The sequence below is a fragment of the Chiloscyllium plagiosum genome, chromosome 32 (genome assembly GCF_004010195.1).
Source record: "Chiloscyllium plagiosum isolate BGI_BamShark_2017 chromosome 32, ASM401019v2, whole genome shotgun sequence".
NCBI classification, from domain to species: domain Eukaryota; kingdom Metazoa; phylum Chordata; class Chondrichthyes; order Orectolobiformes; family Hemiscylliidae; genus Chiloscyllium; species Chiloscyllium plagiosum.
In genome coordinates this window covers 2,907,288-2,920,438 of record NC_057741.1, presented here as the reverse complement: position 1 = coordinate 2,920,438, position 13,151 = coordinate 2,907,288, and the positions used below count along the sequence as shown (strand labels likewise).

Below are 13,151 nucleotides of genomic sequence, written 5' to 3'. Positions count from 1 at the left end.
AGAAGGGCTTATGCCCGAAACGTCGATTCTCCTGTTCCCTGGATGCTGCCTGACCTGCTGCGCCTTTCCAGCAACACATTTCCAACACTCCTGTTTCTCTCTACAATACCATCTGAAAATGTAATCTTAGTTTCTATATTTATGCTGATGGCACCTAGCTCTAATTCACCAATATCTAGGATTTGTTGAGCAGAATTTCCTGTCAATATTAGGAAGTTATGTCATTATCTTTTGATTCTCAACACAAATTCCATTCCCTGAATCATCCCTCTACCTAGCTGATATTTAACCAAAATGTTCATTAGTTGGCATCTTTTTGACCTTAATGAGCTTTCAACTACATCAATGCCTACCAAATGTACCTACTTCCACTTCCATAACAGCACTAACTTTGTCTCTGCCTCAATTCATCTGTTACTGAAAACTTCAAGCATGTTTTGTTTATTCCTATTCCTGACTATTCTAACATGCTCCTGACTGGTTTCCTATCTTCCACAATCAATAAACTTGAAGTAATGCAAAGCTCTGCTGCCTAATCCTATCTTGCAACAAATCCCATTCACCTATCATCTTTTTGCTCATTGACATCATTCCTCTATAGCTTCTCTCTTGACTGTCGCCCTGTAACCTCCAAACTCCAAGTCTCATACAAACGCAATATTTTAATTCTTCCACTTTTGACTGACATGCCTGCAGCTGCTGAGCCCTTAGATTAGGTATTTCCCATTAATCATCTCTAATTCTCTACATGTATTTTTTCTTTTCAAGTGTTCCTTAAAATTTACCTCCTTTAACCAAGCTCTGCTGAAATGTTTCCTTTATGTAGCTAGTTGTCAATTGTTTTGTAACTCCTGTGAATTGCAAATTTCGTATCAATATGAAACCCCACCCCAATAATCACTACTGATATCAGACAGAATTATTGCCATGGCAAACAATCTTTGTACTGTTGTAGTTTGCTTTCAGTGATCATTTACTTTAATTGGGATTGCAAGCAGATATGATCAGCAAATGTCCAAGAAGAGACTTCAGTGTAGAGAGAAATACATTGATTGCCTTGTCCCTTCTAGACATACACAGGAACTTGAGCTTAAGATCTATATTGGCTCTGAGGATGTGTGAACTTATGTGCCTTGCCAAATCACAATAGGTACCAATCTAGATATTTACCTAGAATCTCTAACTGAAATAAATCTCTTGCTGTTTAAATATCCTCCAATTAGAAATAGATCGTCCAATTCAAATTTCTTGGCTGCTTAGTTATCTTTAATTTTTTGTTTACTTCATTCATGGAATTGAATGTCACTAGCACGGCCAGAATTTGATGCCCATCTCTAATTCCTCTTGATCTTGTGAAGCCACGACTGAGGGCAGTTCGGAGTCAAGAACACTTGTTCTGTGGGTATGGAGTTCCGAATAAGTCAGAGTAGGTAAGAAATTGAAATTTCTGATGGCCAATTACCCAGTGCCAGGAACCATCTAGAAAAACACAACTGTTTGAGTCTGAGACTTTGGAGGGTTCCACCTCACTTAACTGAGTATTTAATAAGGAAAAGTTAGAGAGATTAAAAACCAGTCCTAACGCCTGACTAACCATAAAATTCACTTGACTCTATCTTGTCTTCGTGTATACCTGACACTCCATTGACCCTCCACCTCATACTCTCACCAACCCCTACCCCAGATTCTCATGAACTTCCCCAACCAAACCTACTTTAGCTCCACAACAGCCTCTAATCTATTCTAAGCACCATTGCCTGCCTATTTGCCTGCTGTACACTTCTCCTTGTGCATCTAGCACCCTGGTCCCCTATACCTATTGGGCCCTGGGCCCTTTTACTGCCTCATCTCTTGAGAGATGTAAGTATAAGTCAAAGTGACTTTGGACCTTTTAAATGTGGAATATGATGGTTATTGCTGCAAAAGAGCATGTAGTTTCAGATCCAATGAGTGAGTTCCTGAACGGAACTGGACTGGTTTGGCTGGGATGACTCTGGCTCAGTGCTTCACTTAGGAAAATTCCTCCGAAGGTCAGTGGACAATTTTTTTTTTCTGATCAGGATTGAAAATAAAGATTCTGGCCCAGATCTGAAGATTCAGGCCATTGTCCTTTTTTTTTCGGACAACTGCCTCCCTCAACCCCATCCTTGAACAGTTTCCACATTATTAACTGAATCAATGGATCTGTATCACTGTTGTAAATTAACCTCCGAGCTCTCATTTTAATTCAGGCGCTCTGGAATCAGATTAATAAAACACTACTTTCTTTAAGTCATCTTCTGTATTTGAAGATTATTTTTTTGTTAACAAGACTCTAATCTAGTTTACTTTGCTGACTATTTTACCAAATTCTCAATGACTAATCCTGTGCTGAAGATTTTTTCATTTGTTTTGATATCAAATGGCAATAAATTTCCATCTGAAATAGTTTGATTTATTTTGATTTGTCTGTCATGATAAATCATTTTCTATACCATTTCAATTTTATGTCTTTTCATAGTACTCATCACAATTCTTGCAGCATGGGGTTCATTGTCCAGAATTTCTAAACTTTTGCTCTTTGTACAAAAGCAGCAAAGAAGCAGCTCGTGAAGAAATGCTAATAAAACCAGGCTAATTACAGTAAGAACAAAAAGCAGCAAAATAAGAAAGAAAGCAATCTTCCAGCTATCATGAAACAGCTGCATCTGCTGAACTTGAAATTCAGTGTCTTGATTTATAGATGTGGCATCATTGATCACGAACCAAGTTTGACTAAAGTTATTAGCTGCCATTTTTAGAAATGGATGTTCCAGAGATGGTCTCCAAATCAGAAATATGCACCTGGAAAAAAAGATAGAAATGTACTGGTTATTAATTATTTTGGTGCTATAGCTTTGCATATATCTCATTCCTCCATCACTATGAGCAACCCTTGTTCATAAAGTAATGTAAATGAACATGAAAGGCACATACCTAAAAATGAAATGCTGCCCCAGTAAATAGCTATACGTTTGGTAAATGGAAGTAGTAGTATGGTTTTGACGTTCAAACAATTCTGCTATCAATTTAAAGTCCTGCTGCAGTAATGGATAAAGCTGGAGAGTTAAACACTGAATGGGAGGTTGTAGATTCATGGAAGTTCCCATTTTCAAGGATAGTGAGGCCTAACCTGAGTGCAAAGGACTATAGTAAACCATTCCTAACAATACTCATTTAGCCAAATGTGCTGCATGAATGATCTCTCTTGACCTCTCCCTGAATCCTCACCAGCACAGATGGCCATTTTGATTTAATTGAATTTGTTGTCAAGAAATGGTTGAATATCCTCGACGCAGCAAAGGCTACATATTCCAATGACAATCCAACGTAACAGCTGCCCTCCTGAACTAGCCATGCCTTTAATCAGGCTACTCCAGTGCAGCTACTATACCGCCATCTAATTGATGAGTGAAATGTCTTGATAATTTAGAAGGGTCAACTCCAAACCAGCCTGTTAGCTGTCCTGTCAACCTAATCCCAATTATATGTGAAGTGATAGAAGGAATTGGCTCACTATAACATGCCAATCATTACTCAGTCCATTCCCAGACTATCCTAACAAAATTCAGTAGAATCTTGGTCAAATTATAGGCTAAATGGCTGGTTCCCAAATTAGATTAGATTAGATTACATTACATTAGATTAGATTACATTACAGTGTGGAAACAGGCCCTTCGGCCCAACAAGTCCATACCGACCCGCCGAAGCGCAACCCACCCATACCCCTAACCTAACACTATGGGCAATTTAGCATGGCCAATTCGCCTGACCTGCACATCTTTGGACTGTGGGAGGAAACCGGAGCACCCGGAGGAAACCCACGCAGACACGGGGAGAACATGTAAACTCCACACAGTCAGTCGTCTGAGGCGGGAATTGAACCCGGGTCTCAGGCGCTGTGAGGCAGCAGTGCTAACCACTGTGCCACCGTGCCACCCACGGGCAAGAATATCTATCCTTCACATGAAGGAAGTGTTTGTTCAGTTGTTGGAACTAAGGAGTTTGGAGAGAACGAAGTGGAAAGACTGGATGAACATAGATGATGTATGAGTAAAACCTGACCTGAGACAGGTGGAGCACCTTGTCAGTAGCTACAAAGAGCACAGGTAGTTACATAAGCAAAAGCAGATGAAAAATCTGAACAATGCCCACAAGGCATGAAATAATTTGTTTTTGAAAGAAAAGCTGAATGGAGAATAAGACATATACAGAGAAAGCACATACTTAGATTAGTGTTTCAGGATAGGTACTGTGACTGACTGGAAAATGTGACAAGTGGTGTACCATATGAATGCATGCTCACATTATTATTACAATTAAAATAGTTTTTTCTTCCAAAGAATTTAAAGCTCCCACCTAACTCAACATGAGACAGCGTCATTAATGACATCAGAATTTCTTCCTTTATTTAAAATATTTAACCCTTACTTTGTGAACATTTCTTCAAAGTTTACACAATAATGTATCTGAAAATATTGATGTTTGATAAAGAGCACATAAAGAATGATAAAGAACATTTTGAGAGAGGAAAATTTACGTTTTTTTTTGTAGTGACAACATGTATATACAGAAGACCTAATTGCCATCCCATCTTGGTGACTGTGTGCATAATTTACACCTGCAAGCAAAAATTGGGGCTCTGCTCTTCATCATTGTAACCTTGTTCTCAGAGCCCTTGGATTAAAATGTTAGTAAAATGCTGTCCTTCACAGCAAGAATTCCACTTTTTGTTTGATAGAGAATTCATTTCCACTGCTGTGTCAAGTGGAACAGGTAGTAATTCTTGTGCAAAGTAAGTCCTTGCTTAAGTGACATCAGCACATAATAACAGAATATCATATTTAGGACACTGAGGCGACAGGTATGCCCAGCGCCAGAGAGTCAGAAATCTGTTGCCTCGTGGACCTGCTTTCAACATGAGAGTTCATACATTTAGGTGAGTTTAATTTTATATTTGGATGTCTGCTATAGGAGAAAGATCAGTTTTATGAAAATACTTGGGAGAAGGAAAATGTTTATTTTCAATTTCTTCGAGCACATCTAGATATTTTCAAACCAACCTTTCTCAGAGATGTTATTACACACCTCTGGAGGAGAGAGAACTTGAACCTAAGTCTCTTAGTTTAAATGTTACCATTGCATTGGAAGAGCCGTTTTTGAGCATTTTATTTGTTTTAAAAATACTGGAAATGTTATTTATACTGGTAGTGAAAGATCATTCAGTTGGATAAGAATTCTTCCTATTTATAGTTGAAGGCAAACAAAGTGCAATGGTGAATGAGATCATTTACTGATACTTTATAGAATATGTCCAACCAGAATTGTTCATTCTGACACCCTCATTAAAGTCTGATTAAGTTGATGATGCAAATTACAAAACTAAGTGTAGTAGAAATCGCCACAAACCGGATGAAAGCCATGCACAGTATATCTTGACTTATCTTTTTATGTTTTGGTATGATACTGATTGCCTTGCTGAGTTTCGATAGATTTCCAACACTTGCCATTTTTTCTTTTTGCAATTTAAAGTTGAAAGTTTGTTGATGCTGGAAACAATACCATGCTAGATGATAATATAAATAATTGTCCTCTTCCAGGTCTGAATTATAAGCTGAGGATGAGCTCTGACATAAATATCAGGTACAAGCCTGCCTACAGTTAAATAGTTCACCCCACAATAATATTCCAGTCAATTGACCTTTAATTACTGTATGGTATAATTTCCACTGGTGTCCATGAGGAAATTCCCTATCTTATTGCTACCAACCATTCCGTATTTGGCACCTTTGCACGATCAGCAGAGCCTTCAGGAATGGTGACCACTGTTAATACTGCAGAAGGCCTGGGTGGAATAAGCAAAATAGGAGTATAAGGCAATATTTGGACAATCAACAGGGTGAGTGGGGAAGATGTTGGAAAATTAAAAGTCATCTGAGTGATGATAAACATCTTGAAAAGAGCCCTCTTCCTCCCCCATTCAATACGTCACTTCACTGATCAGCAGTCTGTAGAATCAGATGTGCTGCACGTTGGGAGCAAGTCTCTCCTGCCTGATAATTCTGAGTGAGGCCCTTAATCAGAAGAGGAATCGAGGGTTATGGGGGAAAATTCAGGAATATGAACATGAGATATGTTAGATCAACCACGGTCCTGTTGAATGGTGAAACAGGCTCAAGGGGCTAAATGGCCTATTCGTTCTGAATTCTTACGATCGTAAGACTGCATGGTGCTCTATTTACAGGTCAATCCACCTACTTCCCTATTTCTGTGTAGTGAATAATACTCATCCCTGAGTTAATGCTTGTTTCCAACACTGTCTGTTTAGAGCTAAAGCTTACTTTGCTTCAAGATAAAAAACCATAATGATTTCTTTAACATGGAAAAGGATAGTCCAGATCTAAAAGTTGAAGTCCTAAATTGGAGGAAGGCTAATTTTGACGGTATTAGGCAAGAACTTTCAAAAGCTATTGGGGGTAGATGTTCGCAGGTAAAGGGACGGCTGGAAAATGGGAAGCCTTCAACAATGAGATAACTAGAGTCCAGAGACAGTATATTTCTGTTAGGGTGAAAGGGAAGGCTGGTAGGTATAGAGAATACTGGATGACTAAAGAAATTGAGGGATTGGTGAAGAAAAAAAAGAAAGCATGTAGACAGGAGAGATCGAGTGAATTCTTAGTGTATAAAGGCAGTAGGAGTGGAGAGGAAAGTCAAGAGGGCAAATAGGGGGACGTGAGATAGCTTTGGCAAATAGGGTTAAGGGGAATCCAAGAGATCTTTTTAAATATATTAAGGACGAAAGGGTAACTAGGGAGAGAATAGGGCCCTTCAAAGATCAGGAAGGCAGTCTATGTGTGGAGCTGAAGATGGGGGAAGATACTAAAAGAGTATATTGTATCAGTATTTTTTTTTTTAGATTTTTTTTTTTAGATTTTAGATTTTAGATTTACTATGGAGAAGGACATGGAAGATTCAGAATGTAGGAAAATAGATGATGAAATCTTGAAAAATGTCCATATTACAGAGAAGGAGGTGCTGGATGTCTTGAAATGCATAAAAGTGGATAAATCACCAGGACTTGTTCAGCTGTACCCTAGAACTCTGTGGAAAGCTAAGAAAGTGATTGCTGAGCCCCTTGCTGAGATATTTGTATCATCGATAGTCACAGGTGAGGTGCGGAAGACTGGAAGTTGGCTAATGTGGTGCCACTATTGAGGAAAGGTGGTAAGGAAAAGCCAGGGAACTATAGACTAGTGAGCCTCACATTGGTGGTAGGCAAGTTGTTGCAGGGAATTCTGAAGGACACTATTTATATATATTTGGAAAGGCAAGGACTGATTAGGGATAGTCAACATGGCTTTGTGCATGGGAAATCCCGTCTCATGAACTTCATTGAGTTTTTTGAAGAAGCAACAAAGAGGATTGGTGCAGGCAGAGCAGTTGTCGTGATTCATATGGACTTCAGTAAGGCATTCAACAAGTTTCCTCATGGGAGACTGGTTAGCAAGGTTAGATCATCGGGAATACAGCAAGAACTAGCCATTTGGATACAGAACTGGCTCGAAGGTAGAAGACAGAGAGTGGTGGTGGAGGGTTGCTTTTCAGACTGGAGGCTTGTGACCAGTGGTGTGCCACAAGGATCGGTGCTGGATCAACTACTTTTCATCTTTTATATAAATGATTTGGATGTCAACATAGGAGGTGTAGTTAGTAAGTTTGCAGATGACTCCAAAATTGGAAGTGTAGTGGATAGCGAAGAAGGTTATCTCAGATTACAATGGGTTCTTGATCAGATGGGCCAATGGGCTGAGAAGTGATATATAGACTTTAATTCAGATAAATGCGAGGTGCTGCATTTTGGGAAGGCAAATCAGAGCAGGATTTGCACTTAATGGTAGGTTCCTGGGGAGTGTTGCTGAATAAAGAGACCTTGGTGTGCAGATTCATAGTTCCTATCAGAAGGATGTTGTGAAACTTGAAAGGGTTCAGAAAAGATTTACAAGGATGTTGCCAGGTTTGGAGTATTTGAGCTGTAGGGAGAGGCTAAATAGTCTGGGGCTGTTTTCTCTGGAGTGTTGGAGGCTGAGGGGTGACCTTATAGAGGTTTATAAAAGCATGAGGGGCATGGATGGGCAAATAGACAAGGTCTTTTCCCTGGGGAGGGGGAGTCTAGAACTAGAGGGCATAAGTTTAGGGTGAGAGAGGAAAGATATAAAAGGGACCTAAGGGGCAACTTTTTCCACACAGAGGGTGGTACACGTATGGAGTGAACTGCCACTGGAAATGATGGAAGCTGGTACAATTACAGTATTTAAAAGGTGTCTGGACGGGTATATGAATAGGAAGGATTTAGAGGGATATGGGCCAAGTGCTGGCAAATGGAACTAGATTAATTAAGGATATTTGGTCACCATGGGCGAGTTGGGCCAAAGGATTTGTTTCCATGTTGTACATCTGTATGACTCTATGACTGATGTTTATTGAAATTTATCAAATACCTTAAACAGCAAACTGTCATCAAACACTTAGAACTGGATGCATTTTTTGATTTTGTTTTGTTTACAAAGCTTTAAGATTTAAGAGAAATAGGTCGTCCTGAGTGTGCTGTGCCATTCAGTAAAATCATGCCTGCTCATTTATTTCTGCTAAACCTTCACATTGTTTCCATATCCCTTGAATCCCTTAGTATCTTATAATATAATGTCTTGAGCATTCTAAATTTAATATTGAAACAGTATTAGGAATGTATGTGCACGGTATTTAAGACATTTTACCCCTATTTTAAATAGGCTAACACTCCTATTAAAATAACATAAGACCCTTTCATGTGTTAATCTTTGCAGTGTAATTTTGTATTGAATCATCTTGCAGCTGCAAATCCCAATCTGGTGCCTTTGTTCATGTGAACTGTTCCATTTCAGCAATTCTGCAGATTATACTGCAGAACCCGAAACAGCAGTATTTCACATACTGTCATTTTTAAAGGTCAAAACCAGCCGTTTGGTTATATATTGTTGCTTTCAATAGAAAGTTTAAAATGAGCAGTATTCACTTTTTTTGTTCATTTTAGTTGTGATGCTGTTAATCGCAGATACTAAAAATTAATTATTCACTTCCTCGATATGTAAGAGAACGGAAAGGAGCTATAGGCCTGTTGTTAATAAAAACCAAGGCAGGGTTCGGATTCTTTCACAAGGTTTCATGCTGACACAAGAGCTTCTCTTGCTCAAATGTAAAAATACTTTTTAACTATCAGCTTCTCAACAAATCCTAAATTAGGAAAAAGAACACATACCTTTCTGGCAAGAGGGGCTGTAGGGTGTTCTTGTAATAGGAAATACTGTAATGTGCTCTGTAATTCTCATAGCCTGGTGTTGATGACTCGGAAGGTGGATCCTGTCTCTTATTGGCCAGGAATGGTGTATCTTTAATTTATATTGACTTTTGCTATATGTTTTTAAAGATGTATATTCTTCAGGTTAGAAAGCTTCATTTTTCTTCTACCAGTCTCTTCTACGTTTGTTCTGTATGTTCCTTTATCTCATCTGCTCCACTTGTATGCCTATTCCTTGTTTTTCTGTTTGTTGTGTTGCATCTGTTATAATTCTCTGATACATACTTTCGTACTCTTGCTCTTGAACGTAGGAGCAGGAAGAGGCTTTTTAGTCACTTATCTGTGCTCGCCAACCTGTGAGATCATGCATGAGCTGTGACCTATCCAACATTTAAAGTGAAAAATTGATTGCTTTTGATAGGAAGAGTAGTCCAAAATTCTACCATTTACTGTCGGTAAAAATCTTTTGCCAATTTCATTCTGAAATGGTCTGATTAGATTAGATTAGATTCCCTACAGTGTGGAAACAGGCCCTTCGGCCCAACAAGTCCACACCGACCCTTCGAAGAGCAACCCACCCAGACCCATTTCCCTCTGACTAATACACCGAACACTACGGGACAATTTAGCATGGCCAATTCATCTGACCTGCACATTTTTGGACTGTGGGAGGAAACTGGAGCACCCGGAGGAAACCCACGCAGACACTGGGAGAATGTGCAAACTCCACACAGACAGTCACTCGAGGCTGGAATCGAACCTGGGACTCTGGTGCTGTGAGGCAGCAGTGCTAACCACTGGGCTCCGAATGCCGCCCATTGGTTCTAAGTTTTAGACTATACTCACTCCTCATTTTTAACTTATGACCAACTAGCGAAAATACCATCTGTCATTTCATGGTATTATTCCCATTAAGGAAAACTCTGATTGATTGAATCATCCCATAGTTTTCTTAATTCAAGAGACTACAATCGTAGTTTTTTTTATTTACTTGTGGGACGTGGGTAATGCTGATTGGACCAGCAGTTATTGTCTATCCCTAATTGGCCGAGAAGATGATGGTGAGCTGCTGGCTCGGAACACTACATTACATGTACTATAGGTAGACTCAATATCGTTTGAGATGGAATTCTCGGATTTGATCCACGAGGAAAATATTAGAGTCTGTGGCAAAAGATGCCATCACAGAGCATTTAGAAACACATAATGTGATCCAGCAGAGTAAGCATGGCTTCACGAAGGGGAAATCATGCCTGACAGATTTGTAACAGTTCTTTGATAAGGTTACAAGCAATATAGATATGGAGAAGCCAGTAGATGTAACATATTTGGATTTCCAAAAGGTATGTGATAAGATTCTGCAAAAAGACTACTTAACAAGATAAGAACCCATTATGTTTGGGTAATATATTGCCCAGTTTAAAGGATTGAATAACTAATAGCAGACAAAATCAGGGTCAAGAAGTTGGGGGGGGTGCATTTTCAGAATGGCAACCTATAATTAGTGGAGTGCCTTAGGGAACAGTGCTGGGGACATGAGAATTTACAATATATATAAATAGATGATGGAAGGATGACAGATAGGAAGGCAAGGACTAAGGTTGACACAAGGAGTCCATAAAGGAGTATATTCAGATTGAGTGGGCACAGTCTTAGTAGATGGAATATAATGTGGGGAATATGAGGTTATGCACTTTTTGCAGAAAGAATAAAAAGAACTGAACATTATTTAAATTGAGAAAGGCTGTAAGAAGTCCGACAGAGGGAGTTCGGGCTTCTAGTGTGCGAATCACAAAAAGCCAGCATTCAAGTCAGTTAGTGAAAAGAAAGGAAATGGAATGTTGGCCTATTTTTCTTAAGGGAATTGAGTAACAAATTAGGAGGTCTCTCCACCATTGCAGTGAAACAGACTACTCTGGAATATCAGGCCTTTGCAACCTTTTCCCTCTATCTCTGCTCATAATTTAACCTTTGGAGTCCAGTGTCACTGTGGTAAACCTATTTGCACTCCCTTCAAGGTCAATCCAGAGGAACCTCGATTATCCAAATACCGATTATCCGAAGGAGATCTTGAGGTCCCGATAGAACCATTACATCAAAGTAATGTTTCCAACAGTGATCGCATCTTTTGTTTACAGTGATTAAACAGGCACCATCTCCAAATGACTGACTGCCCGCCCACCCTCTCTCTCTCCCCTCCACACTTTCCCTGGAGCTCTACAGAGGGGTGTATCATAAACCACACCCCCGTCCCCAGGTAATCTCTCCAACATTGTCCTGTACAGGGCAAATGTGGAACCTATGAAAACGTTACAGTAAAAAGTTGTGTGTGTTCTATTTGGAGACTTACCCCACAAAGACAGCAGCTGTAGCAGCCTTGTTGGTGTACAGTCCGGCTGCCCCGGAGAGGGGGCGGGGGGAGCGGGGTTGGGGGCGGGGATAGTATTGGACAGGGTTGGGGTGGGGGCGGTGTTGGACTGGTTTGGGGGGTGGGGTTGGGTGCAGGGGCGTTGTTGGGGGTGGTGTTGGATGGCGTTGGGGTGGGGTCTCGCGTGCTGTGCAGCTGCAGGCTCCTGAACTGGGAGCAGACTTTAAAAACTCCGAGCCCCAGAGGAAAGGCATTTAAATCAATTAACTGAATAATCGATTATCCGAACGAAATAGTGCCCGCCCATCTCCTTCGGATAATCAAAGTTCCCCTGTATATGTTTCTTTAGATATGGTGCCCAGAACTTACAACATAGAAAATAAGACTAAGGGTAGGCAATTCAGCCTTTTGAACCTGCTCTGCCAATTCAGTATGATCAAGGCTAATCATCCAACTCAGTCCCACATTCCACTTTCAGCCCCTAATGTTTGATTCTTTGAGTCCTAAGAATTGTGTCTGTCTCTATATTAAAATCATTCAATGTTTTGGCCTCCACCGCTTTCTCTGGTAGAGAATTCCACAGGCTAACCTCTCTAGGTGAAGATATTTCTCCTCTTCAGTCCTAAATGATCTACACATATCCTTAGACTGTGACCCGGGTTCACAACAACTTGATCATTGGGGGCATCTTTCTTGTGTTTACCCTGTCAAGTCAAGTTTCTGAGATCCCTCCCTCATCCTTTGAAACTCCAATCAGTCCAGTCTCTGAACATACGTCGGCTGACCATCCCAGGAATCAGCCTTATAAATCTGCATCACATTCCCTTCGTAGCCAGAACATCTTTCTTCAGGTAGGCATTCCAAAACTGCATATAATATCTCACCAAGGTGGTGTACAACTATAGCAAGACATCCCTGCTCCTACATTTGAATCCTCTTGCTTTGACAGCCAAGATGCATTTGACTTTGCTACTGGTTGCATCGTCTTGCTTACTTTCAGCAATCAGTGTAAAAGAGCACCCGGGTATCATTGCACCTTCCCCCTTTCCTAATCTGTTGCCATTCAGATAATCTGTCTTCCTGCTTTTGTTACCAAAGTTGATAACTTCGCATTTATCCCCATTATACTTGTTTGTCCATGGATTTGCCCATGCACTCAACTTCTTCAAATTACTCTGAAGCACATCTGCATCCTCCTCACAGTTCACCTTTACACCCAACGTGTGTCCTCTGCAAACCTGGAGATATTATATATAGTTCCTTCATCTAAATCATTCATATATATTATGAATAGCTGGGGTCCAAGCACTAATTCCTGCAACACCTTGCTTGCTGCCACTCTGAAAATGACCCATTTCTTCCTACTGTTTCCTGTCTGCCACCCAGCTATCCATCCATTTCATTATATTATCCCATGTGCTTTGCAGGATG

The 13,151-nt window shown here is 40.1% G+C and overlaps 2 protein-coding genes across 2 annotated transcripts in view; one reads left to right on the top strand and one right to left on the bottom strand.

Moving 5' to 3' along the window:
- The window catches only part of gtf2e2 (general transcription factor IIE, polypeptide 2, beta), a 72,253-nt gene that overhangs the window by 38,007 nt on the left and 21,095 nt on the right, over positions 1-13,151 (top strand). The gene's annotated exons all lie outside the window — the stretch shown is intronic.
- Positions 1,635-9,466, bottom strand: smim18 (small integral membrane protein 18). The gene is made up of 2 exons (XM_043674023.1): positions 9,314-9,466; positions 1,635-2,823 (listed from the first exon to the last, which is right to left on the bottom strand). Exon 2 carries the CDS (start codon positions 2,772-2,774, stop codon positions 2,469-2,471), a length of 306 nt encoding a protein of 101 aa, XP_043529958.1. The 5' UTR covers positions 2,775-2,823; positions 9,314-9,466; the 3' UTR covers positions 1,635-2,468.